Raw genomic sequence first — 27,992 nt, forward strand, 5'->3', positions numbered from 1 at the left:
GGCCAATCATACCAGTCATCCAGGCTATTTGGCCAATTTAGTGCTTATGAAAATACAGAACTGCAGTTTTCTATGGTGATTCACTGATGATGGGTCGATAGCAGAGACAGTGACTGCTCCTATGCATGGCATTCTCCTACCAGCTTATCCCTGCTTCACAGCTGCATTACTTCTCTACTGCTTTCTCAGTTTATTTTTCCCCTGTAAACTAAGGAACCAGTTATGGTGTTCTGATCAATTACATTTATGGTTAGTGAATACTGTCACTGACTGTTTTCCAACATTTTCAATTGTTACAGAAATTTTTGTTTTTCATCTTAACACTACAGATCATTTTCTCATTAAAAGAAAATGTGATACATGTGTGTGTGGTGCACGTGCTTGAACACAACCGTATGTATAAAACTATGAGAAAGAGGAAGGCAGATTACTTTCTGCCATCCATATTGCTATTAGGAAAGAAAAAGAAATGTCTGAATGATAAATAGATGGCCTCTCTTCTTTATGTCAGTTGCTTCTAACTTCATAGAGCTGTGCCGTTATTTATAATACACTTCTTTCATCAAATCAGATTGTTTCATTCCACTTATAATCACAGCTACATTCACAAGTCAACTTATTATCACAGCAAGATCTATCAGCTCTGCCTACACTGTATTTACAAACTTGAATGGAAGTTGTTAGCTTAGAAAAACATTGCTACAGATACTGTGGCAGACCTGAGGACTTTAAACTTAATAACAAGGAGATAAATTAACTGATATTGGGAAAAGAGAGGAAAGAGGTCAGAAATGTCATGTTGATTGTTTGAAGAGGTTACGGGCTATTGCAAGCTTTGACCAAGGAAAAGACAACAAAATGGGCTCCAATAAACTGACCTATGGGTTCTGTTGAAAATAAAATGATCAAGCATCCTATGGCTAGACACTGTAATGATCCTCTGTGTGAGCAAACTGACAAGATATTAGGAATTCAGAATTGTTTGTCCGCATACATGCTGGGCACTGAGTTCAGACAGTTAGAGTTCAGTCTAGAGAGTTCTCCTCAGATTGAAATGAAGAGACAGAAATCTCCCTTCAAGCCAAGAAAACTTTAGCTATCAGTGAAAATCCATCTTTGAAAATTAGAAACAGTGGGAAGTACACTCTATTGAATGCTAAATTAATTTCTTCTGATAACATATTTCAAACAGTATTTGATTAAAAGACAATGAAACATGCTTAAATTTGGAAAAACATGGTTACCACAGGCAGTGGCAAAAGTGGCATTACTGATAAGTGACAACAGTGTTGTTATTTGTTTAGCTCTTGTAAAGGCACCCCAGTCAATCAATAGCTCTGCATGTACGAAGGCAGCAGGGCTTGTATAAAGATGCTTATCAGAAATCCATGAGCAGCATTCCGCTTTTGATTATAGTGCTCCAGACTGTCTGCAATACAGCTCAAGACTGTATGCCTCTTTGACAAGCCATATTGACAGAAATAATAATATAGAAACCACACTTCCTATTTTGCATATCTAACTGCACTGCCAATTAACCACTATGCTGACTGAAATTGCTTTGTTATTCATTTTATTCCAACTGATGTTAATACTTTGGCAGCTGATGAGGATAATAACTGATGGGGTATGTTGGAAATTTTGAAAGGAAATATAAAATTTATGTAATTTAAAGATGTGGAGAAAGCTGCTATGCTTTACAGTCTTAAAATATGGAAATGCCTCAGTTATGTATAAGAAGTATTCAGAGTAGGAGAACCAGGAGGTATTTGGAAACTTGTGAATGAAAAGAAGATATAAAATAAGAAGCTTGTGATATACAAACACATTTTAAAAAAGAAAAAAAAAAGAACATTAAGAGAAAGATCTGTTTTAAAAAAGCAATTAAAACACAATGATGAGACTTTTTCACTTCTACTTCTAATACTACGTTGTGCAACAATGCTTGAACATCTGGAAACATTTACATTTGATGTCTTAATCAAAACATAACCCTTTTCTGCAACATGATAAGCATATTCTAACTGGGAAATGACATTTCATTTACACTCATCCTTAAAATATTTGTTTTATTATAATTACAGGCAGAAATAGCAATTCCAGTCTATGAAAAAAAAATAAAAATGCTATAAAAACATATTTTCCTGTTAGTAAGTCTTTCTTTATCATTTTTTACACAGATAAAATGCTACCTATACTTCCTAGGCAGATTTTTCAAAGTTGCTTTGATTGTATTCTTCATTAACTAGCACAAATGATTTTACTGCAGTGTTGCAATTCTGACCCTGCTATTCTTACTGAAAGCTCCTGGGGAGTTCAATGAGCATCTTCACTGAACAAGGGCTGCCTGATCCAGCTCACTATCTGACACATCAGTAAGGCTGAGCTGGTGACTCTGTTGCAGAAGTGTCTCTAAGTGGACATAGCTTGGATATATGTAGTGCACACCAACTTCAGCAATAAGGACAAAGCAGAGACTGGAAGAAAGCGGCTTAGCTTAGAAGTGGGAGGTCTGTGTGCTTATTCTTGCTTTCTCATCAGGTTCTGGGTAGAAAACACTTAGCGAGGATATGTGCAATGGTAACACACAATTCCTGTGCTCAGCATCAGCTGTCACCTCTGAAACCCCACAGCTAACTCTTTTTCCCTAAGCCCGCATTTTCCACAATCCCTTCCTCCTGCTCAGGAACTTTGCTGTTGAAACACTTCTTCACTTCCTCTGCTCAGCTGCTTAAAATCCTTCCACCACAAAGATCCCAAGCGCATCCCAGAACCAAACTCCCGCTTTATTAACAACTGTCCCCAGTACGTTCCTTCCACTTTGGACTCCCCCACCCATCCTAAGCTAGTGGCCTACATCTTGGCCATAGATCTCACCATGTCAGACCTGCTGTGGCCCCACGTTAACCCAGGTCCTTTGATGCACCACCCCTATACATATAACTCAGCTGTATCTGTTCTGCTGTGAGCACACAGATCCTATTCCCTCCTCATTTTTTGCCTTTTCTTTCCAAGCACAAGCGCAAACTGGCATGCACATTTCATTAGTCACCTTCTGGCTCCTGCTCTGGCAAATATATATATAAATAGAATCAACTTACATTCATCAGAAAACCACCTGCACAACAACCTGAGACACAGAGAGAAGAAACAGCCAGAATAAATGGCCATTCATACTTGTCATTTGGTGACTGAACAAGGAGTTGGGGGACAACAGAAGGCCCAAGTGACTAGAGACCAAAGAGACATTTGTAGGAAGGAAGGTGAATGAGGATGACGACAGCCACCTGTACAGATACACTTAAACATTTTTCCTCATTCAACATGCAATTTTCACTCCACATAAGCTATAACAAAAGCAATAACCTTCCTTTTAAACAGAGCAAGGAGACAGGAACATAGGTTACCAAATGCCCTGCGTGCTGCAGAGACTCCTGGTAAGCACTGAGCAGCCCAGGACTTACATTTGTGAATGTTACTCTCTTTCTTACTTCTCTGCATTTCTCTGCATATTGCCACAACACAGAGAGAGTTATTTTCCTATTTCTTCCTGTGGTTAAACTCTTGATTCCTTCAGCCATCTGTCACCTTTCCAAGTTTAATGAGAGTCAGAAAGCTAAGCAAAAAAAAACCCAACAAACCAACACAACAGTAGCAAAAAAAACCTACTTGAAAGATATTTAATTTTTACTTTTAAATATTAAAAAAACCTATGCGGTGAACTACTTTTTATGTAATAGGATGAGCTAATTGCTTGGTTAGTATTCTGTTTGTCTCTCTGAGGCAATACACTGACAGCAAAAACCACATGAGATCATGCTACTAAGCAAATCCCCAGCAAATTTACCTGAAGAGAGTGTTAGCAGCAAGATTGTGGTTTGGTTTGTCAAAAGAAATGGCAAAAATCCAGCCGCACCAGGCTTCTGGCTTTGCTTATACTATTAGCTAGAAGAGGGTTGGCTGAAGGAAAATGGAAAGAATAGAAAAGTAAAGCAAAGCCGAGCAGATGGGGGTGGTAGTGCTAGCTGGTGCCAGGGGTAGAGGAGGAAGGTGTGGATGTCTGAGCACTGTGGTGACATTTATTGAATGGCTGGGAAAAGTGATCATTTCTCCTTCTTTCAACACCTCTGACTCATAACACCAGAGTGCCATGTTTTCAGGGGATTGACTAATTGACCTACCCTAGAAGACCTTTTCAACTTGTAACAGGTACCACGTTGCAGAAAACTGGCAAAGCAACAAAAAGACAGGCAGGAGGTCACGGCAAAGACTACAGCCTTTATGTGCATTCGTGTTAGACTGCAATGGAAAAACTTCGAACTGAATGAAGCTGATGCTGAATGGAGCTAATGCTGAAGCCAGGGGTGCTGAAGGACACAAGTCAGGACCCAAGCTCATGCTAAACAAGCATGGGCTGAGACTCTGCAGAAGTGCCCTCTGATGTCAGGGTGAGGAATAAGCAGCCCTTCACTCAGTGCTCTCCGACTGATGCTCAGAAATGTGGCAATGGACTCCACAGGAGCTGTGTCCAACCCTGCTCAGCCATAAAGACAAATGTTCCTGCCAAGCTCATAGAAGAAAACGGGAACACCTCTCTGAAGAATTAATAATGGAAAGAATTAGATGTTTTAGATCCAATTGCAGAGCTTCTGATAAGCACAGAAAATCAAGGACGCTTAGAGTTATCAGGTAAATGCTCTGAAATACCTTCTTATGACATGTAACATCTTTCATTTTGTAAAATCAGCTACTTAACTTCTGGAGAGGCTCCTGGGCTTTCCTATGAAGTCCTTACGTGTCAGCTCCACCACTTCATCTTTCATTTCCCTTAACAAGACTCATTTCCTCCAAGAGAGTTGCTTTTCTGCACCATTATCCTTTGACCGGGTCCAAGGTAACGTTTTTAAAAATTGGCAAAAGGTGTGATTTTAAAATGCATTCTACAGAATTATGGCTGATACTTATACGATTACATTTCTTTTCCCCTCATTGTTTTAGCCTCCCCTCAAATTACCAGCAAGCCACAAAATGATATCCCCAGATGTACAGAACTCCAAAGAACAGTAAGTATATATGTGTATGTGCACACATACATCTCTATTTTTCCCCTTTAAGCACATCCAGTACAAAGCATGCAGCATTCTCAGTCTTGTACTGCCTGAACACACTACAGCGGAGAGTGGTGGCCTGAATTTCTGTCCCTCTCTCTTTTGGATTAGCCCAGCCATCTAACTTCTTTTTTAATTAACAAAATGCTCCAGAAGAGTCATTTCTGTACATTCTGCCTTTTTGGCAGTTTACCACTGAGGGGTCTTCGGCACACAAAGGAAATTTTCAGGTGAACAATGCAGTCACATCCTCCAACGTTGGCACTGTTAATCACTGGAAAAAAAAAAACAACAAAAACCCAACCCATTGAATCCTAACTACTTCGTGCCCGCAACTGGGTCACCTCGCCCAGAGATGCAAAGGTTAAGCAGGAGATCTGGTTTTCACTTTGCAAATCTTGTAAATGACATCGCATGATCGTGCAAATGAAGCAAGGCGAGATGAGAAAATGAAGAGGAATGAAGCTGTATAATCTAATCAGAAGCCAACATGGGTTTTTCTTTATCTTTTTTTTCTCCTCCCTCGGAGACAAAGGGAGGCTTTGGTTAAAAATCCCTAAAACACAGTCTGGTGCTTAGCTTTCTTTTAAAGCAACGCTGAGCATACTCATGTCTATTTCACATGTATTTATGTATAGCTTCGTCTAAGTAGATATGCAAAAAGAAAAACTGTAACAGCGCTGTATAAAGGACACCGAAGCAGCTTCCCATCACTTCAGAAACTAAGTGTCATAGGACTGTAATTCTTGAGCATTTACACCATAAAGGAATTTTTTTTTTTTAAATCTCCGTCGCTCTCCGGAACACGATAGCGGCATTATTCCCCCTTCTGGGCAATGAACCGCTTATTTCCCGATCCCCTACGTAATTAGCTGACCTCTGCCTTAGTTCATCGACTTTCCACCAAGGTAATGAATGGGAAGGACTCGATCCTCGCAGCGCTTTCAGCGGCGCACGGGCTCCCTCCCCGCCCCTCGCTCCCCGCCGGGTCCCCGAGCGCCCGGCCCTGCCCTGCCCTCTCCGCAGGACACAGCCCCGCCCGCCCCGCTCGTCTGGCACCCCCGGCTGGGGCGGGGGGCACCGGGGGGCGAGGACCGGGGCTCTCGCGGTTGGGGGCAACGGCTGCAGGAGGCGGATGCCCCGCGGCGGAGAGGGTCCGTGGGGAGCAGCGTGGGGACACCGCGGTCCCCGAGGGAAGTCCCAGCGCCGGCCCCGGGCTCCTCCCGCCCGCTCCGCCGGCTCCTCGACGGGAGCAACGGGACGGGCGCGGCCCGGGACCCCACCCCGCCCCGCAAGAAACCGAGCGGCGTGTCCGAACCCACCGTGTCCGCCTCGCAAGGAAGCCGGTGACCTGTAGATAGCGATAGGCACTGAATGATGTTTGCTGCTGCCGTGGAAATGGTGAATGTGGTGAGCGCCCAGGCTGGAGGCTCCCCACGCCACCCCAAGGAGGCCGCTGAGCGTGAGCGGGACTATCCAGAGCAGCGCCAGGCGGCCCCCAGCGCTGCCGCCGCTGCCGCCGGCGGGGCCCGGCTCGGGGCTGCCCCTGAGCAACCCCCCCATCCTCGGTGCGCGGCGGCCTCGGGGGGAGCGGCGGCCGCGGCGAAGGAGGCAAACTTTGGGCGGGAGCGCTCGCACACACGCAGCCGGGGCCGTCGGCTCACGGCACCAGGCGAGCCATCTCTTCCCTGCGGGAAAGCTGCCGGGGATCCTTTTCTCCGGGTCTTCTTCTACCCAAAACAATCCGAGACATAGTCAGAGGCGGAGAATCCAGGCAGGTGAGAGCCTTGGCAAAGAGGTGGAAGAGAGGAATAGCCCCGCGCTCACGCAATCGCTAGTTTCAGCTTTCCCGGGGCCGCCGCTCATTAACAACACTCCACAGTTGCAAAGGTTTACGAGAGCGCCAAGCGTTCCCCCATCCTCAGAAATCCGCGGGGTAGCCAACGGTGCCACATTTCTGCTAAGGAAGAAAAAAGGGGATGCCACTCCATCAGCCGGCGCTGGGAAAGCGGAGAAAAATCAAACTGCTGCTCTTCCTTCCATTCATCTCCGAACTGGTGAGCCCCTCGGAGCGGCGTGCACACGCACACCCGCTCTCACACACACGCACACACACACGCACACTCGCACTCAGACAATGAGCGGGCTGCTCCGGCAAGCTCGGTTCTCTGACTACTGACAGTAATACCCGAGGATGTTTTCAGGGAGAATAGTGCACCCTTATGAAAGAAGCTGGAAAAAAAAAAAAAAAAAAAAAAAAAAAGAAATAACCACGCTCGCGAAGAGCAGGGCTATGCAAATCTGCAGTCTCCAAACAGCAAATCACTGAAGCCTGGATGCAATGCAGAGGACGAGCCTATGTTAAGGAGGGAGGCTGAGTTCAGCTCCCACACAATCGCGCTCCGCTCCGGAGCTGCCAGAAGGCGGCTCGGGCGGTGCGGGCACAACACGGGCGGACGGCCGCCCCGCGGAACGAGGAGAGCTCCCCTGTGGCAACGTCTCAAAAGCCCGCTTTCTTCTCAAAAAGAACGATTTCGGGTCTTTTAATTGACCTAAACTTCACCCATCAGACGGTACCTCTGTCTTTTCGAGCAGCGGCTTTGATTCTCCGCTAATTACACACATGGCGTCTAACAAAGAGTTTCGGCTCGCGAGGGGGGGGGGGGGGAGGGGGAGGTTGTAGTGGTTTGGTTTATTTTATTTCATTTCCCTGCCTTACTCTGCCGCCCGCCGCCACCAACCGGGTTAGGAAACGTTCATGCTGTCGACCCCCCCACCCCATCCCACCCCACCCCCGGCTTCGGGGTGCCGCCGCCGCCTCGCCCCCACCGCAGCGGGAGGGGCCGCCTCGCCGTCGTGCGGGGCGATACCGCGCGGAGCAGCGCAGCCCCTGCAGTACCGCACCTGGGCACAACAGGGTGTGAGAGCCACACGCTGCCGCTCCCAGCCTCCCGTAATCCCGTGCCGTGCCTTCGGCGGCATGAGATCATGGGTGCGGATGCGTGAGAGGGAGAGGGCGAACGGTGGGTGTGAAAATGCCTTTTTTTTTTTTTTTTTTTTTTTTAATACGCTTCGCATTCATTTCAAACGCAAAACCGCCGCGGTTTTGCTGAGGTACTTTCTAATTTGCGCGGATGCGATCCGAAGTTGCAATCCTTACTCAGCCGCGGAGGCTGTAGGAAAGAAAAAGCTTTTCATCCTGCTCTGCTCAGCCCACCAAGGGTCGTTCCCCTGGGGCGAGAGGAGAGCCCCAAAACCCCGAACGGAGCCGAGGGAGCGGCTGCAGCCTCCACCCTGCCCCGAGGGGATGCAGATTTCCATCCCCAGGCTGGAAACATCACCCGTCTGCAAGTATAGCAGAGCCGCTGGGGCAAATTGCAAAAACCCTTCATGCAACGACGGAAGCACTCCAGAGAAACAAACGGATTAACCATCAGGCTTAGCACCCAAACCTTTCCCAGGCTTCATGCAAGCAACGTCTGCCCCGCTAACCCAGTGCTGGCTTGCGAAACGGAAAGACAGCGTGTAAGAAACTCAGGGACTTCTCCCACCTGTGCTTTTGGGAAGCCTTTGTGCAAAAGAAATGAGAATCTCACATTTCCAACCTATCAGCTTGCAACTGCTGTGCACTGTCACCTCTCCAAAAAACAAAAACACCAGCAAAACAATCGACCAACCAACAGCAAAACCCCAATAAACAGTTCATGGTTTAAAAAGAAAATCCAATACAATAAAATTTCTCGAATAATTCCTCAAAGAAACACAACCTAGATTTGCCAGCTCCACAAAAATTCAAGCCCCCAAAGTCTATTTCCTGTTCCTACAAGTAATACACATTAGGAAACTTATCCATACATACTACTGTTTTCTATCAGTCTGACTCAGAAAACAAAATATTTCAGTCACCAGAACCAGGTTTTTGGTAAACTGTTGGCAAGTTGCTTTAGAAACATGCAGTAATTAACTGATTGTGCTTAATGATAGTAGACAGCCAACAATATTTTGAAAGACATACACTTCCCTGCAGTGGGAAGCCATACTGTCAGCCATGTAACAGTACAGTTGGCACAGTGAATCTCAGCTGGCAAGTCCTCTCTAGGCCATCTACTGCTTGGCTCTTTTAAGGCCCCCATCATGAGCTCTGTTCTGCTACTGCTCAGTGGGAGTTTCCCTTTTGGCATCCAGGAAGGCAGGGTTTTGCTGTGGGGTTCCTGTTAGTTGTAGCTTTACAACGGATCTTTGTACAGAACCCTTCCAACCTGAGCTTAGTTTGTTCAACTAAAATCCAAGCTTTGGTGTGGACGCAACTGTAGGTCTTTGTATTCTTTGCCGTATTAGGTACATTTGTTGCCTGAGTACCTTCATTTAAGTTTTTACTCCATCTGCCACCTCTTTAACGGTGGTATGGAGTATTTAAATACCAAGGACAGATGAATAAAATGTTTACGTACTTCAGAAGTACTTCATTTAATATTTAATTGAAGATAAAAAGAGTGTTTAAGTGCTCACATTATTAAATGTATATTTACGCAGTGCATGCACGTAATGGCCACTAAAGTTTCTAGTTCAAATTTCTGCTTGGAGACTACTTAGAGCAGTTCTTTTTCCTTTTCATTAGATAGATTGTATATTTGGAAAAAGATATTCTCCAGAACAGCGGCGATACACTGACACAGGCTGCCCAGGGAGGTGGTGGAGTCACCGTTCCTTGAGGTGCTCAGAAACCATGGAGACGTGGCACTGAGGGCGGTGAAAATGGTAGGGATGGGTTAGCAGTTGGACATACTGATCTTAATGGTCTTTTCTATATGTTTCTGTAATTCCTTGATTATTTTTAGGTGTTGCATGATGTTAAATGCTATTTAGGAGCTTCTAAATTGGTGGATTATTTTCCTGCTGAGGACACAAAAGCCAATCTCCACAACCCTACTTAGGCACCTTATTTAGTTATGTGAATGGGGAGGCACAAGCCTAAGTAGCCATCCTTTTCTGGATGTGGCCATGTGCTCCTATATGTGCTAATTTTAATGTACTCTCTAATTTTAATGACATTGGGCATTTTCCTGGCTCTGCACTCTGAACCATGGAAAGAAACGAGGAGACTATCCAAGTTTCAAGGAAGCAAAAGGTGATCTAATGCAGTACATGGATGAGAAACAGGGAGAAATAATTTGTGGAAAATAGCACAAGAAGATGGATAATGGAAAGGAAAACAGAAAGGGAAAAGAAGGTTGAAGAATTAAGTATGCATGAAAGCAAAAGAAGGATGGGAACAGAAAAGCAAAAGAAGGAAATGCGAGGAAATAAAATCCTTTCTTGATTTGTTTTTTTGTTTTGTTTTGTTCTTTTGGTAACAAGCACTTCTTTCTAATTTGAAGCAAATCTTGGTGGTAAGATACTTCTGGTCTTTTCATGTTTTATTTAAAACTCTTAATTGGGAGCCTTAGCACTCAGAGTTAAGCTTTTTAATGAAAAGTAAAAGTTGAAAGCATCTGCAAGTAAACATTATGAAAACCAATGGTAAGCACCATTTTCTGATTTAAAATACTTCCTTTTTCACCCCCTGCTGACATAAGAGTGAGTCTGAATCTCTGGTAGCTGAGAACTAGTTGAAGTTGAAATAATCTGACTGCAATTCCCAAGGGCACGGAATTGTGTATCCACCACGATCAGCACTGCGGTATCAGGCTGCGAAGGCCTCACCCAAAGAAGGAAGAAGGGGAACAGAAAGGCAGCAAACGGAGTTTGTGTAAACAAATAAATGTCCTATTAGAGGCATAGCAAATAAGCTGTGACAATAAACTACAGTGATCACACGGTAGTTTTCGGTATTTTGGAGATGTGCCCAAACCTTAGCTCAGTGAAGCTAATTTAATGGAGTTGTTTTAACCCCATTTAACACTTAACCTATGCAGGTCACATGGATAGTAAATGTGACTTTTAATCAAGTTATCTCTACCAAGTGCTCTATTAATACCAGTAGCTGCCTAGGTTTATGAGCAAGAATATCCTTAATTGTAAAAACACATCTTTTCCTCGTTTCTTCTACTGAGCTATGCCATTATCCTATAAATGCCAAATGCTCCCAACTAAGACTTACAAAAACAAAATGACTATTTCCACGAGTATAATTTACATTATTTCACTGAATAAAATGGGCTATTTCTTGCTGGTACAACTTTATGTGCCTACATCCCGATTCTTGTCAATATAGTTACATCAGTTAAGATAAACAACTTGGCGACACCAGCAAAGCTTCAGTGCAGACCGTGCCTTAGGCTAGCAGAAGTTGTCAGTTGAATTCAGGGCTCCTTTAGGTTAAGTGCCTTCTTATACAACCAGACTTCTTTGCCCATCTCTGGCAAAAAATTCACCAGAGATGAAACCCCCACACTTTATACTGCAACTTCTGTGCATGAACTCCTGAAGCTCAAATATGTGTAGCAAATTTGGATAGAAAAAAAGCTCTAGAAACATGTGCTTGTATTACAGAGAATGCTGTTCAATGAACACTCTAAACACATTTCCTGTGTTTTCCTACTGTAGCTTTTCTCTGCTGCTACGGACGGAATCACATTTCATTTCAAAACCTATGGAAACTGTGATTGCAATTAAGCAGGAAAGAATTTATGTTCGTATGTCTGACAGACAGTAAATTGGAGAAAATGTGCAAGCTATCAGGTTTAACCTATCAGCACTTATTGCTATAAACTCTGATGACTTTCAAGACCTATAGCCAGGATCTTTCAATGCTACAGGTGTCTCATTTTCCATTTTAAGTGTTAATTTTTCTCTTTTAAACAGGAGAAAGTGCTTATTTTAAAAGCCGATGAATTGCAAGATGCAGAATTCAGGCCTGTCACCAGAGAATAAGAATCACAGTCAGTTTGTGTTCTAAATCCATATAATTTAGGGAAAGGGCAGGAACCCTTTACTTTGGAAAGGAAGCCAATACAGTTTATCATATGAACTACTCGGAGACTTAGAAAGTAAAAACATAATTCTTGGAGAGATAGATGGAGTATTTGCATAGTCATAAAATGCACAGAAAATCTAACGTCTGGTAGTAATCTAGCTTTTCTATTTTTTTTTAATGGGTAAATTATATCATATATAAAAAGTTGACAATGAAAATACTTACTATACTTTCCTTGTAACGTGGGTATTTTCTATGTATTTTAAAAAAATAAATCCTTCCACAGCTAATAAATCTTTCTGACCATAAATCTCTCCATCCAAATAGGCTTAAATCTTCATATTAAATGTTTATTGACTCTGCATGAATAAAGAGAGCAATAATCTCTTTCTATTCCTTGTTGTCAAAAGCAAGCTGATTTTGTTTCTTCTGACTGAAACCACTCATAAGCCACATCCTTTCAGTTTAGAATAAAAGGGACTGGTTGGAGAACATTTTTAACAAGGAGCTGACTCTGAAAGGAAGCTCCCTCTTGATTTGAAATCACCCTGGTTGGTCCATCAGTCTGCAGGGCACTTTGCCAAGTCCATGCACTGTTGCTTGCATTAGCCCTGCTTTGACTTGCTGTCAGGAGGATGGCTCACATTCCACTGGAGTTGTCTTTTGCTGGCTGCCAATGCTGTAATGCCATTCAATTTTGTGTTTTCTTTAATTTTTTTTTTGTCTGAATTTGCACAAAGGGTGCTAACACTTTGGCTTGGTTCCCCTTTTCATTCCAATACAAAGCCATGGGAATTAAGGCCAAATCCACATGTATATACATGGAGACATTTAAGAGATTCATTGTCCGGTACAAAGCAGGGCAGGTTGTACTCATATTCTCTGTGGACTACTGCACTAGAACTTAATTCCATGGGCAATTAGATGGCTGCAGAACTTGCAGAAGCTTCTGATTTCTACCAGTGCTTCTACAGGAATTGGCACTGCATTGCTGCAGGACAGGGAGATCCTTGACTGCAGCTTAAATGCTACTAAATGGAAGTCAGCAAATACTCTGGACAGGGACAAAAACCAAACAACCAAAGAAAAAAAACAAAAACAAAACCTACTCTACAATGAGTTGCAAATTAGTCATCATGATGTTTGATGAAATTAGTGGTAGATGCCAATAACAGAACCCAGAGTGGCACTGTTTTGTGTCCAGTACAGCATACAAAGAATAAGCAAAACATACTTGTTTATAAAGATCTTCATAAGTAGGAGAAGTCAGTGTTTTGGGTTGTTGTGTAGCTCCTGCTATGATTTACATAACAGCTGGGATATCAAGTACCACATCATGACTAAGCTAAAACTAAATTCCAAGTGCAATGGCCCTAAGATGGGAAATTGAAGAGCTTGCAATAGAAAGCTGATCACCTTTTCTTTGGTGGGAAGCCCACAGGTACAAGGGAGAGACCTAAATGATGGAATGCCTAAAGCTAAGAACAGTCAGGAGACATGGTCTTATTACAACACGCCCAGAGGAGGGCCACAGGGATCATCACAGGGCTAGAACATCTCCTCTATGAAGAAAGGCTGAGAAAGCTGGGTTTGTTAGCCTGAAGAAGAGAAGGCTGCAGGAAGACCTCATTGCAGCCTTCCAGATCTTAAAGGGAGCGCGCAGGAGAACTGGAGAGGTACTCTTTATCAGGTTGGGTATACAGTGATAGAAAAAGGCATAAGACTCTTAAACTAAAAGAGAGTAGATCTAGATTGCATATTAGGAAGACATTGTTTATTTGGAAGATGTTTAGATACTGAGCCAAGTTGCTCAGAGAAGCTGTGGATGCCCTATGTGGAGGTTTTCAAGACCAGGCTGGATGGGGCTTTAGGCAGCCTGATCCAGTGGAAGGTGACCCTGCTGAAAGCAGGGAGCTGCAACTGGATGGTCTGTGAGATCCTTTCCAACTCAAAGTACTGTATAATTCTATGAATACATTCTTAAGCATATCTTCCTGACGTGATTTCTAAGGTGCCTTCCATCCTGGTTCATGATTATTTCCCCTATCCTTCTAGTCCTTGGAAAAAGATGATGTATGGTGGAGTCCCACTCACTGCCTTCCTTAAACATATTTGTCCTGTAACAGTTTTAACAGAGAAAGAAAATGGTAAGGAACATCTTGCTATCATTTTGTCCACTCATCAACACACTGCTTCAGATCGCAGACAGCCGTACTGTTACAGATCGGATGCAGAAATGACCATAGTTAAAAGCAGAATTGTAAGAGGACACCATTAACTTTTGGCAGTCATAACTTTAAAATGTCCAAATACTTATTTAGCTTTAAGCCTTTTGTTTGTTTGTTTTAAAAAAATGCATCATCATTCTGCAGAAACTGTGTTTGTAGTGCCAAGAAAATGTCTATAGCTGAGTTATGAACCTCTGAACATGCAGGTTTAAAATGGAAATGCTGACAATCTTAAATGCAGTGGCAAAAATACTGTCACTACAATAATCCTTGTAATCTAATATATTAGCCCTGGGGGAATGCAGAATTCAATTGCTGGTCTTAGACAGCCTTTCTGAGGCTCAATTCAAATTGCATAATTATTCTATATCCTTCAAGTTCTTTAAAATACATTCCAAATGCAGTATCATACATTCCAAAATATTTATTCTTCAGAGATTGATTTGACTTTTTTCCTCCTGCTTTAAAGGGAGATATATGACCTCAGAGGCATGCAAAAAATCATTAATAAAGTTTACAACGTGTGACACTTTTCTGTGTGTGAAAGACTTACTTTCTTCCAGATTTTCTCAGTTATGTTGCCAAGATGATTCCCCCAGAGAGCCATGTGTTTATCTTGACAGGTGTCAGTGAGATCTGCAGAGTCTCAGCAGAATTGTTACTGGTTGCTTTGAGGTACAGTAGAAAACATTAAGTCTGCAAACTAATGAACTTAGCTTATTACCTTCTAAATAAAATAAACCACAGACTAACCTGGATTACTCTGCTAATGTCTTTCTAATGAAGCTTTTATTGGGCATATGGTGTGGTCTTGCTATTTTCCTCATCTAGCTAGCACAAGCAAAACCTCAAAATAAAACCTACACGTTCCTTTTCTGTTGTATTAAAAACTCACTATAATTATTTTCAAATTGCTATTTTGCTAGCATAACCTTTGATTAATTTACAAGACTAAATGGATAAAACAAATAAATAAAAAAAAAAAACAGATAATTATAAGCAGCAAGAATCACTGTTAGTAGAAGAGGAAAACACAACTGCTGTTATGAGGGGAAAAATATAAACCGCAACTGCTAAGTTTTAATTACTTTAGAATGCATTCCATGACCTGTCCTGACAACAGCAGAGAATCACTAACTGTACTCTCCAACTTCTGAAGTTATCATTCCTTAGCTACGGTCTATTAGCATTTTCCAGCCCTGAGCTGTAACATGCCATAATTTCATAATGCATATTAGAAGCAATTAAAACAATGGGTGCTTTAACTAAAAAAAAAAAAAAAAAAAAAAAAAAAAAAAAAAAAAAAGAGTTCTAAGCAAAGTGAAACAAGATAGCATAATTTCCAGTCAGCTATGCCTTTTGTTTCTGTTATCACTTGCTGTCTCTCTGTGTACATGAGATCAGAACACAAGGAAAGGCACTCTTTAGTTACATTCATCTTCTGGGAGCACACTGCCCAATTTAGGTATAAGCTTATACCAGCAATCCGAAGAACAGAAAAACCACACGTCTTCAGCTTTGATTTACTGTTTCAAATTGTTAATTTCATTTTTTCTGTTTCCCGCATACACTTTTGCTTTGCTTCCATATTTTCAGAAGCCCATTTGAGACAAAATAGCCCAAGCTCCCTCCTCCCTTTATTTACTTTAACAACAAATTAACAGTCAAGTTTTCACAGAGGATAAGAAAGTAGATACAGTGAAAACAGAAGGAGAACAGTTTTTCTTTTCTTCAGCACCAGCAGCCAGAAACAGTATGAAAGCAATGGATCATGAAGAAAAGCAATTTCCTACTTCAGGGATTAAGCAATGCCTTCTTTTGTGATGTTAAACGAAAGTTCTAGCTATTTTTTTTCCCCAAGAAATACTGATTTCTTTTTTTCCCCAATCTAAATAAATAGTCACCGGAGAAGCTCTAACAGTCCCAAACACATCACTTCGTAGCCAATGAATAACACAGATAAAACCCTTCACGTTGCACTTCTTTGAGTGGGACTATCGGTAGCACAAGAAAAATTAAGCTGGTACACAATCCATAGATAATTAACTTAGTGATGGAGAATATCCGGTGAAACATGTGTCCTGTTCTTTTCCTAATGGCAATGATAGGTGATTTTAATAGAGAAAATACAGATAATTTGGTCAAAGTATTCAAATAAAGGCAGATACCCATATAGTACCGTCACAGTACATTTCACATACAGTTCTGTGAAGATACATTGCTAGGCTATCGGGTGATATACTACATATACGTGTTCTTTACCCTCTGCTACTGTGGATAAGATGGAAGTCCTATAGCTGTTTCTGTCAGACTTGGGGCAACCTTGAGCAGATCACTACAAGCCATTAGCCACCTAATAGCTAATTGACAAGCCAAGTCAACGTTATCAGTCATAAGGATAAAGATTATTTGCATGAGTAAGGCTTGGCAGAATTATACTCTTACCACGAATGCTAAAATGTTTCAGCTGCTTTCATCTTCAAGCATTATTAAACAGTGCATTGCAGGATTAAGTCCTCTGCACGTATGAGTTTGTAACTGTAAAGCTCTAACAAACATTCAGTGTGGAATTAGAGCCAATACTGCATTTAAAGCACTTCAAGATCACTTCATAATAGATGCCAATCTTTGGAATAATTTTAGATGCATGGGCCTTCCTCAGTTCTTACACATAGATAAACGGGAATCCTGTGTATATCTGATCATCTTTGCTTAAGGGGACAGGTTGCATGGGAAAGGATGGTCACTAAGTTGGCTTTGTAGGACCAAATCTGTTCTCTTTAGCATTTATGCAGGTAATACGTGCAACTGGGAAAAGAATGGAAACAGAAAATCATTTAACTCACGCCTATGTCTTGTTTTTTAATGAATTAAACATTTTCTTAGTTAAGACAAGGCAACTGTTATATTATTAAAATGAAGAGTCACAACCAACTTATCTTTTAAAACCAGGTTATTGCAGGAAAGAAAATGCAAGGCTTCTCAGCTGACATTTTATGGCTCTATCAAAAATTGCCTAATTTTACCTGCTTGTTTCAGTGCATAATAACAGGTGCAATCAGAAAAAAAAAATATATATATGATGCATACATATTTTTAAAGGCTTAGAAAGCTAGCAGCTTTCTTTCAACATTCTTGGATCTAGTTTTGATTCTGAGAAGGACAAAAAGGTCCAAAACACATTCTTTAGACCTCTGCACATGCAAAAACTATTATAAATTTTAGTATAAAATGTAGGTGTATTGCTGGCCATCTTTGCTTACATAGTTCAGCATTATTGCCCAGAAAAGCTTAGGGGCATAATACATACTGGCTTTTCATTAGGAAGTTTTCAAAAACCACACTGAACCACTAGCCTATAATAGCTCTTCCAGATTTAACAGGATGTCAGTTCCTGGAGCTGTTTTTTCTTTGATGCACACTGAGTACTGCCAGTAATTTTAATCAGAATTATGCCATGCACTGGAGGAAGACAATCACATAATATGAATTATCACGGTTTTTCCATATCCCTGCCTCTTGCAGCAGTGTTGTTTTGTTAGTGGAGTTTGTACTGCACAGGCTACTGATTTGTGGCTGCTTTGTTTAAAAAAAGCTTGCTAATAGTCTTTCTCATGCATATATATCAAAGTGCTCTGCAAAGCGTTGAGTAGAGCAAGAAAGAACTTCTAGTGAAACTTTTCTCCATTTATAACATGAAAAGATCTCAAATTATTTGTACTGAAAAATAAAGAATACATTAGAAAAATTAACACATCACATTTTAAGATTATTTTGAAAACGATGCTCCCTTTCAACATTTTTTACGGTCTTGGTTTTAAAAAAAAAAAAGTCTTTTTTTCCATCACTATTTTTTTTTTAGCTGGTACTGAACACATTTTCTCCCAATTGCTTTTCAGAACTGCCTCTAAACTCAAAACTAGATAATTGCTATAACTGAAAATCAGTGCACTTTACTCCATAGAACTCCTACTCTGAGTAATACTCTGCAAGCCTTCACCTCATCTTCACTCAATTTCTACTGAAGAAGAACAAGAAGAACTGAAGGTACTGAAGGAAGGTTAAATGTTTAGATATAAGCTTACAATGCTTGTTATTGAGTATGTTTACGTGGCTCCTGTAAGCTAGCTTTAATGAAAATATAATCTTTTTTTATGAGAAACATGAATCAGTGTCGCTACATTTAAACTAAAAGTATTGGTGGTAAAGCTCAGTGTGAGATGGGGACAACCCATGTCAGTTTAGATGGTCAGATACAAACCATCTCTGTCAAGAACCTAATGCAGATACACTCTGTGCATGGGAATGTTAACAGGACACATGCTTTATATTTGGTTGCATGAAAAAGTGATGTAATATGCCTTTGGTTCTATAACCTAACACAAAGCTTGAGACCAGAATCCCTGTTTCTTGCTTTCCCACTGCAGCATTTTTGCTTGTGTTATACAAAACTAACCCTGTTTTGGCTAAGAAAACTTCCCCATTAGAATTACAGTCACAGAAGAGGTTTATGAAGTAGAGCACCACATGACATGGTGCTGCATTCTTTCAGGCCCTAATATGTATGCCCTGGTAGAAGCCAAAAAATGAGAGCTGAAGGACAGGGTGTTGGGTGGTTTTAGCCAATGACCTGAATGGAACTGACAGGAGACAAGGACCTGGACACAATCTCAGTGCTAAAAACATTACAACAAAATCAATGTGAGCTATGAATTATTAGAAGCTATTCTTTATTCTCACCTACTTCATACCAACGATCAACTTATCGTTAATGCAAAAAGAGATTTAGAACAATGTTTATGCCATTAAAGTAAATATCCATTAGATATACAGTACATCCTCCAAATACATTTCCTTCTTGTGGAATTCTTCCAGAAAAATGGATCTATATATGGTATAATATAATTATACTTAAATGATAATAAGCTATTGAACAGCGGGAAACAGCTTACAATATTGAAAACTTCTAAAGTTACTTCTCCTGTGAAAGAGGGCTTCAAATTATGCAATCTACTGTAAGAAAATGTTTTTTTGGTATGTAAAATATATCATTAGTTGGTGGGGATTTTTTTCCCCCCCTTCCTTCAAAGGACATTTATAATGTGTAAGCAATACAGCAAAGGCTTTCTTCCACTGAAGAAACTCAGAGATAAGCAGATTCATTAGATTAGCTTTTCAGAAAGAAAATTCTAGTTACGCATTTGAAGAAGTTTGTTTCTTCCTTTGCAGTACTGTTATGAGTTGGGAAAATGCTGAATGTAGAAATAAGTAGCAGCAGGGAATTCCTGCACTACTACTCAATACAGACCCACACAGTAAACAACAGTTAGTGTTTTGCTAATTTGCTAATTTTTTGCTAATCTGCTCCCTTCACAGGAAAAATGACAAATTGCTGTACCACTAAGGTTCTTGGTTTCAACAATATGATCAGCAGATATCACAGAAATGTCTAGCCATAACTTCATAAGCTTCATTAGAAATTTTTCTGACCTATCTGAATATAAACATAAGGACTGAGAAAGCCCATCACTTTAACAAGCTTGGATATTATCTTCTTGATAAAAGGATAGAATTTCCAGTGGTTGGTGCATTGCACGACAACACTCCTAAACTACTGAAATCTTATCACTGACACCTTGTTGTGGTGAGCAATAGATTTATTAGTCTTCAAGATGAAGACTTGTTTCTGTACATTTTCAATCAATAAATATTCAAAAAAATCTTGATCTTTTATTTTACCTAATAGATATTTGGGAGGGTAAAACAATCAGTTCTTTTTCAGTGTTTACTTTTTAGTGCGTGCCTCCATGCTTGAACATAGCCCAGTCTGACACTGTGAGTTGGCATCTGCTCACAGCATATTGGAATGTGCAAACACAAGCATAGCCTGCAAAGATATGAAGTAATTCTTCCCCTCAGCTCAGCATTAATAAAACCTCAGCAGGAATACCAGGAACAATTTTGGATATCACACTCCAGGAAGACATGAGCCAATTGAGAGAACAGCGAGGAGAGCAACATGACCAGAGTCCAGAGAATACGAGCTGTGCTATATCTTGAAAGGATTGAGCTAAAGAGGAGACAACTGAGAGGGAACATGATAATAGCATTCAAATACATAAAAAGAGGTTTCAAAAGAATAAGGAAATAACTTGTTCCCAATAATGATAATGGATAGGACAAAAAGAAATGTGCTATATTGCAGCAATTAAGATTCAGGATAGATATTATGAAAGCCTCTACAGTAAGGATAGGGAAGCGGCATAAAAGATTGCCTAGAAGATGGTAAAATCTCCAATGATAGAATTATTCAGAACATCTTAGACATAAGTCTTTCTAGGACTACTCAAACATAATTGATACTCTTTTGTGACCGGAATGACATCCTGCAGTCCTGTTCATTTTTGTATTTCTATGGATAAGATTCCTGTCTGCAGTCATTTCTACTGTAAATTGTTACACTGGAGAAATGAAAATATTTTCCTCCAGGCCTCCCTTTCACCTCCACAGAGGTGGTAAAGAAATAAATAAGAGTATACTTCTTATCAATACCCTCTTTTTCCCTATAGATGATGTTACTAGAGATGACAGGCCTATTTGTCAGTTTGAAGCAGTTCTTAGAAAACAATGAGAAGAACAAACCTTATCTAGACCTACAGAAGAGAAATGAATTGGAAAAAAAAAAATACTACCTCACCTTAATTTTCTATTCTAGATCACAAACAAAACAAATGAATTCAAAAAAGAAGAAAATGCATCCAGCACAAACACTGTAGGTGAGCAGAAAAGAAAGAATGCACTTTTAGTTTTAGAAGCATGCCCCTGTGGTATGTGAACATATAGCTGACATATACATTTGTGTATATGTATTCATGCCACTTTTTAACTGTGTCAAAAACTGCTTGACTAGACTTGTTTTCTAAGACTGGACCATATTATTATCTGTGACTGGTAAAAAGGCTGCATGTTCATGTTCGATAAATTACACACATGAAATTAAATACTCTCAGGCTCAGTGGGCCGCAGGGTATTTGTTAAATAGCTGTTTTCATGGATTTTAATCTTCAATCATATTGATTGGAAAACTTTCAGCTTCAAACCTTTTAATTCTGTAGTAAATTACAATATTTTATTGAACAATACTCCCAACAACTTGCTCTAAATGTTGTGGGTTTTTTTTTTTCCCCGCTCTGTAGCTCACCCCTCAGTGGTTCAGATAGCCTGATTTCCTGATGTCCTATTTGAACTGAGGTATGGGCATTTGCATGCCTAAAATGAAGAAGCACTTGGTGTACAAATCAAAAGTGAGCCAAAGAACGACTGAAACAACTTACTTTCAGATTTCAGATTAAAGCTTCAGTAAAATTCATTTGCAGTATCTATGAAGGAGAGAACTGTACTCTCAATACAATATCATTCTTGAGGATTGGAAGGAGTAGAAATTCCCTATTTCTTCCGAAAGTTCTCTCTAAGTCTCTGTTAGTAGACTTGTGAAAAGTGTAGCCAGCATGCATCATTTCTTCTTGCTCTCCATGGTCAGCAGCACTGATGTAAACAGCAAGAGAACATCACACCAGGATATCACCCCAGCAAGTTACCTACTGATTTCATTCCTTCTGTTTCAAGACGACATTGCCTTTTTGCCATCATGTAAAATAACTCAAAATTTGTCTCTCATTCATTAAATTCATTAGAGATCATCATGACCATTGAATTTCTTATCAGCAGGACACTCTCTTATCAGTAATTCCCCTTCTACAGTCCTTCAAAGAAATGATTTCCTTTGATTCTTATTGTAATGGAATCCCCACAGTTTGAAAAATAAAGCTGTTGCACCTGATTTCTCCACTGCTGAAACTTGCATTTCTATTCAGAAAAAAAATATGTCAAAAGAACACATCTCAAGCATGGGAGTCTTTCCAGACACCTTTTGCATTACTTACTTCACAGTACTTTTCTACAGTTTCCTAAATACAGACCTAGAAACAACTGATCATGGTTTATGCTTCTATTCCAGATACTTCGCTAGTATAGAATGTGTAAGAAACATTAAGCATACAAGCAATACAACGATCATAATGAAAATAATAAAAGGAAAAGAAATAAACAAAACCACCCAAGCAGAGCAGTTGGATAAAAATAAACTTAATTAAAGTCACAGCTGCAATGTCATAACCATCAAATTCAGGAATCTGCATCACTAGAGGATCATTTTTCCACAAGATCTGGGAAACACTGAAGGTATTGAAGGGATATATGCATAAAGTAAAATCAGAGAATGAAAAGCAGAGGACACAGAAACAGAAATCCACAATATAAAAAAAATTGGAACAGCTGTCATTCTGCCAATGGACTCAAGTGACTGCAGAATATGTGATAACAAAACCTGGTCATTTCCAGTAGTTTATTCTCTTAATATATTTATGAAATAGATGTTAAAATTAAGTGTTAATCTTCTTGAAAAAGAGTCAAGCTTTTTACATCATACTTCAGAAAAACTTCAGTACTGAAATGGAATACATTTCAAATGGAAAGATGAAAGTTATCTCATCCCATCCTAGAACACACAAAGTAAGAAATTATTTTAGTCTAGAAATATTCTGATCCTGATTTCTTATACATAGGAAGCTTGACTTCTTGCCAAGATGCACGAAAGTGTACACAGTTTCATTGATTCACAACTGCCCAATTAAATATAATTTTTGCTTACTGCTCTTGAACAATGAAGATTTTTATATAGTTATTTTCCCTAGGGTTTTCAGTAAGGCAAGCAGCACTTGTTTCAACAGAACATCATTATGAGTTTCATTTCTTTTCAAATGCACTTTCCAGTGGATAGTACTTAAAAAATCCCACAAAACAAACATATGAACAAAAAAATAACCCACATCAATAGAACTGTGTTGCACTGCTTACATCCCTGCAAAGAGAAGGCTTTCCTGCCTTCTTGAGAATTCATCTAGCCTGCAAGGTAAATATTGACTCCTGGACTGATCATCATAGCTGTAGCATGGGACCATGAAATGAGAAGGAGGAGGAGTGAGTGAGATGTGTGTATGTGTAGATGCTTGCCTGCACGTACATCCAAAAGAGAAAAGTAAAAGATCTGGACTGGGGCTTGCATATCAATTGTAACATTTCAGAAGTTCTCAGCAATCCTTAACAAAGCTTCTGCTCATTAGCTTTCCTGTCCAAGGCAATAAATATTGGCATGATCTCATATTAATGACTAATATATTAAATGGAAAAAAAAAACCAACACTATTTATAGCAAGGTTTTAGCTTAATAATCATAGAATACTTAGGCGGGTTTAAGTCTTCTTTACTAAATACATTCTTGCAGCTTTGTAAAACACCTATAACATATTTTAAGCATCCAGAGCTACTACCAAATGATTAGCACTATGAAATCTTATTGTAGAACAGTTCACTAGAAATTATTATTATTTTTTTTTAAGCCTTAGAATGGTTTCAAGGTAATAATGTTTGTATCAGACTTAAATTGCTGATAGGCCCTACAATTACATCAATCTATTTCTCTTCTCTACCATCCATTTTTAAGGTTTCCTAAGCTATCATTTTGGGAATCTCTCACATTCATTTATAGCAGGTAGTAATATAAAACATATTTATCCTGTATACTAAAATATATAATTCCATAATCTTCTGTGGAGAATGACCTGTATACTTCCATAAGGTATGGTCCATAATTTACATGCCTGTGCTCTTCAATGCCTTAATATTTCCTCGAATTCTAAGTGTTTAAAATAATTTCCTGTTAATTAATTACTATTCATATTGGCCTGTTGCCATACAAATCCCAGTTAATAAACTTTACTCATCCTTAAAGTGCAAAGACTATAATCTTCATTTTCAGCTAGAGAGTAAAACAGTTTGAATTTAACTAGGGTAACAGGAAGTTGCTATTTTCAGAATACGAGATTAGGAAAAGGAGATCAAATCACAGCCAGAATAATTTTAGAGATCAAAATTATAAAATACATATGGAAAAATGCTGAACTAATCCAAGTTAACATACACAAAGTTTTTTCAATATAGCAGTAGCAGTTGACACAGGAGGAGCAGCTGGCTGGCAAGTTAATTAAGTAGAAGCATAAACTCAATTTTGGTGTGTATTAAGTATGTCTATTAATGTAGGAAAGAAAGGTTTTGCATTTTACTGAAAACAGGCAAACTGTCTTTATGTGGAAAAGCAAGTGCAGATAAAATTTAAGTCAAATGTTCACCAAAATCTAATTTTATACAATCCTAATGCCACGCAGATAATACCCCCCCAAAAAAGTTTGTCTGTCTTAGTAGAAGGATCTGATGCCATCTGAATTACAGCCTGGAAGGTCAGCCACATCCTGGGCTGCATTGTTCCCCTCTGCTCTGCCCTACTGATAACCCATCTGGAGTACCAAATCCAGGCCCCCAGCACAAAAAGGATGCAGAGCTATTAGAGTGGGTCTAGAGGAGGGCCATGAAGATATCAGAGGGCTGGAGAACCTCTCTTAAGGAGAAAAGCTGAGGGAGCTAGGCTCCTTCAGCCTGGAGAAGGCTCCACGGAGACCTAATTGCAGCCTTCTAGTATATAAAGGGAGATTATAAACAGGAGGGAGAATGCCTTCTTACATGGTTAGATTGTGATATGATAAGGTGGAATGGTTTTAAACTAAAAGAGTAGAGATTTAGGTTGGAAGTTATAAGGAAATTCTTCACTCAGATGGCAGCGAGGCCCTGGAGCTGCTGCCCAGAGCTGTGGGTGACCCACCCTTGGAGATTCCCAAGGCCAGGTTGGATGGGCCCTGGGCAGCCTGGTCTAGTGCAAGGTGTCTGCCCATGCGAGGGGAGACTGAAACTGCATGGTCTTTAAGGTCTCATCTGGTCCAAGGCATTCTATGATTTGAAGGCAGACTATCATGTCATGACAAAACACATTTATCTGAAAAACAATGCAAAATGAACTGTATTGCAATACTTGATTTCATGGACTGGAAGCAGCATTACCAGGCTATTTTTTCATTAGAGAGCTTCCCAAATTTCCTAGGTTCCTTCTTCCCCCCCCCCCTTTAAAGATTTTGTGTTAATAAGGCATACAGATCTGTTCACATAGTGGTAACAACTTCGTTACTGAAAGATTTTTTTTTTTTGGTTGCTTGCGTTTATAGTTTCTTAAGTTTTCTTTCAATCTATCATTTAGAGGGTCAAATTCAAGCACAGAAGTGTATAGAAGTGTATAGAAGTGTATACAAGGACACTCAGGTCAGGAAGGACCTGAGTGTTGCATTCAAGTCTATGGGCTCAGCTTTACTGGCCACAGAAACCAAGGCACACCCAAAAGTAGTTTAGCCCTACAGACAGGATGACAAAATAATCTGGAATTTGAAAGACTCGTGTGTTTAGTAATGGGATGCTGTCTGAATTGCATTCTGCTCCCTTTTGTACGGAGGTGGTGTTTTTAGTTCAATGCTGTAAGTTAAAAGTTTCTCTTTGATTGCATATTCAAATAACTCTGAAAATGCAATGGGGTGAAATGCAGCTAGAACAGACAAGAATCCTCCAGGCTTAGCTAAAGTAACAGGAAAGCAATCTACCTTACATTTGGAAATGAAAAATCAGCCCCAGTTACTTGACAGGTTTGGAAATCATATTCAAATCCCCAAATGGTTTGCTATGAAACCCAGACAAGTGATTGGAACATAAATACCATGTTAAGGAACTTCATAGTAAACATACTAAATTGTATTATTACAGCACAATCTGACTATAAAACATTGAAGAGTACTAAGGAGTTAGAGTCAAAGGATAATGTAGTCACTGACACAGATTAACTAACCATTAGTTGTTGTTCTATGAAGCTGCTGTTACCAAATCTCACAGGTCATTCCATTAGTAAAGCAATGCTCTCCTCTCCTGCCACATCAAATACAAAGTATTGGGAAAAAAATCTGACAGATTGCATGCAGAATAAAAATAACCATAAAAATCCATCACTGCTTCTTATCACCTTCATATGATAGTTCTTTGAGTATGCAGAGACCTGATGTAAGCAAGCCAGCCATCCAGGAGTGAAGAGAAACACTTACCAGCAGCATTTCTCAGTTGGGTTTTGGTGAAAGCGATATTGGTTGAAGGGTGCTGAGAGACATTTCCCATGTGATGTCCTCTAGTGGCTTGCACACCTTTCAGTAGAGATGATTCAGGCTCATATGTTCATTTAAAAAAATTAACAGAATCATGAAAGACATCAAGTGCCGCAGATGATTTATACTCCCACCCCCTTGAATGCTTACATGCTTATATCAGGTCTCTTACACACACAGAGCCATCACCTTGAGATAATAAAGTCATTTAGGTTGGAAAAGACCTTCAAAATCATCAAGCCCAACCATCAACCTGACTCACTGCTAGAGTCTTATCACTAAACCACATCCCTTAGCATCATGTCCTCATGTCTCCTAAATACCTCCAGGAATGGCAATTCTACCACTTCCTTGGACAATTTCTGTTTTTGACCACCCTCTCTGTGAAGAAATTCTTCCTGATGTCTAATTTAAACTCCTCTGCCACAACCCGAGACTCTTCCATTACATTCTATCACTTCTGACCTGAACACTTAACAGATTCCCCCTCTGTCTTCTTTTCTCCTGGCTGAACACACTCAGGTTACTCAGCCTTTCATGATATGTGAGGTGCCCCAGGCACTTGATCATCTTTGTGACCTTGCACTGGACATCTTTTAGTAGATCCCTTTCTTTTTTGAACTGAGGAACCCAGAACTGAATACAGTACTCTCCATAGGTGTGGTCTCACCAAGGCAGAGTAGAGAGGAAGGATCATCTCCCTTTCCCTGCACCACACTCTTTTTAATGCACCCCTTCTTGGTGACAAGATTGGCTCAGCCACCCTGTTGTCCTCCAGAACACCCAGGTCCTTTTCTACAGAGCTCCTCTCCAGCAAGTCACTCCCTAACCTGTACTGACACATGCACTTATTCCTCCCAGGTGCAAGACTCTACACTTGCTCTTGTTAAACATCATCCAACTCTTTCCTGCCCACTTCTCCAGCCTGCCTGGGTCCTGTTGAATGGTAGCACAGCCTTCTGATATGTAAGCCACTCCTTCAGCTCATTAGCAGACTTTCTGAGGGTGAGCTCTGTGCCTTCATCCAGGTCATTAATGAAGACGATGAACAAGAGCAGACCTAGCACCGACCCCTGAGGAACACCTCTAGTTACAGCCTCCAACCAGACTCTGTGTCGCTGATAACAACCTTCTGAGCTCTGCCAGTCAGCCAGTTCTCAATTCACCTCACCATCCACTCATCTATCCCACACTTTCTAAGTTTCATAACAACATTGTGGGAGACAGTGTGAAATGCCTTGGTGAAGTCAAGGTACACAACATCCACTGCTCTCTCCTTGATCACATTTCTGTTGCCTAATGTAATGCAAGCAAATAAAGCACTTACAAAAAGAGATAGCAAAAAGTGAAAGGGAGGCTCACTTTCAATTCAGTTAGTGATGCAGTTAGAATAATTGACAACTGAAGAGTACAGTACTAAGCTCTCCCTAAAGGACATATATGCTCTTTTATGGCCTTTTCAAAGCAGTACTGTTAATTTTAATGGTATTTTAAAATCTTCACATGCTTGCAAACTAGTAAAAAACATTATGAATTCCAAGGAAGTTTTGAATTAAGGAATCAGTACGTTTGTATTATAAAATATTTTAACAAG

General features: G+C 40.2%; 1 protein-coding gene across 23 annotated transcripts in view; it reads right to left on the reverse strand.

The window, feature by feature from the left end:
• Nucleotides 1–27,992, reverse strand: part of NRXN1 (neurexin 1) — a 641,583-nt gene that overhangs the window by 251,857 nt on the left and 361,734 nt on the right. For 2 of the 23 annotated variants that reach the window (XM_031598440.2, XM_031598431.2), the window contains exon 1: nucleotides 6,431–7,343. The exons of 19 other annotated variants lie outside the window; for them this stretch is intronic. In XM_031598440.2, the coding sequence (XP_031454300.1) occupies nucleotides 6,431–6,671 (241 nt within the window). In that variant the 5' untranslated portion in view covers nucleotides 6,672–7,343. Of the gene's footprint in view, nucleotides 1–6,430; nucleotides 7,344–27,992 lie in introns of those variants that run through there. 2 more of the 23 variants (XM_031598455.2, XM_031598449.2) reach the window with 2 other exon arrangements.

The sequence above is a fragment of the Phasianus colchicus genome, chromosome 2 (genome assembly GCF_987193195.1).
Source record: "Phasianus colchicus chromosome 2, bPhaCol1.hap1.1, whole genome shotgun sequence".
Classification (NCBI taxonomy): Eukaryota; Metazoa; Chordata; class Aves; order Galliformes; family Phasianidae; genus Phasianus; species Phasianus colchicus.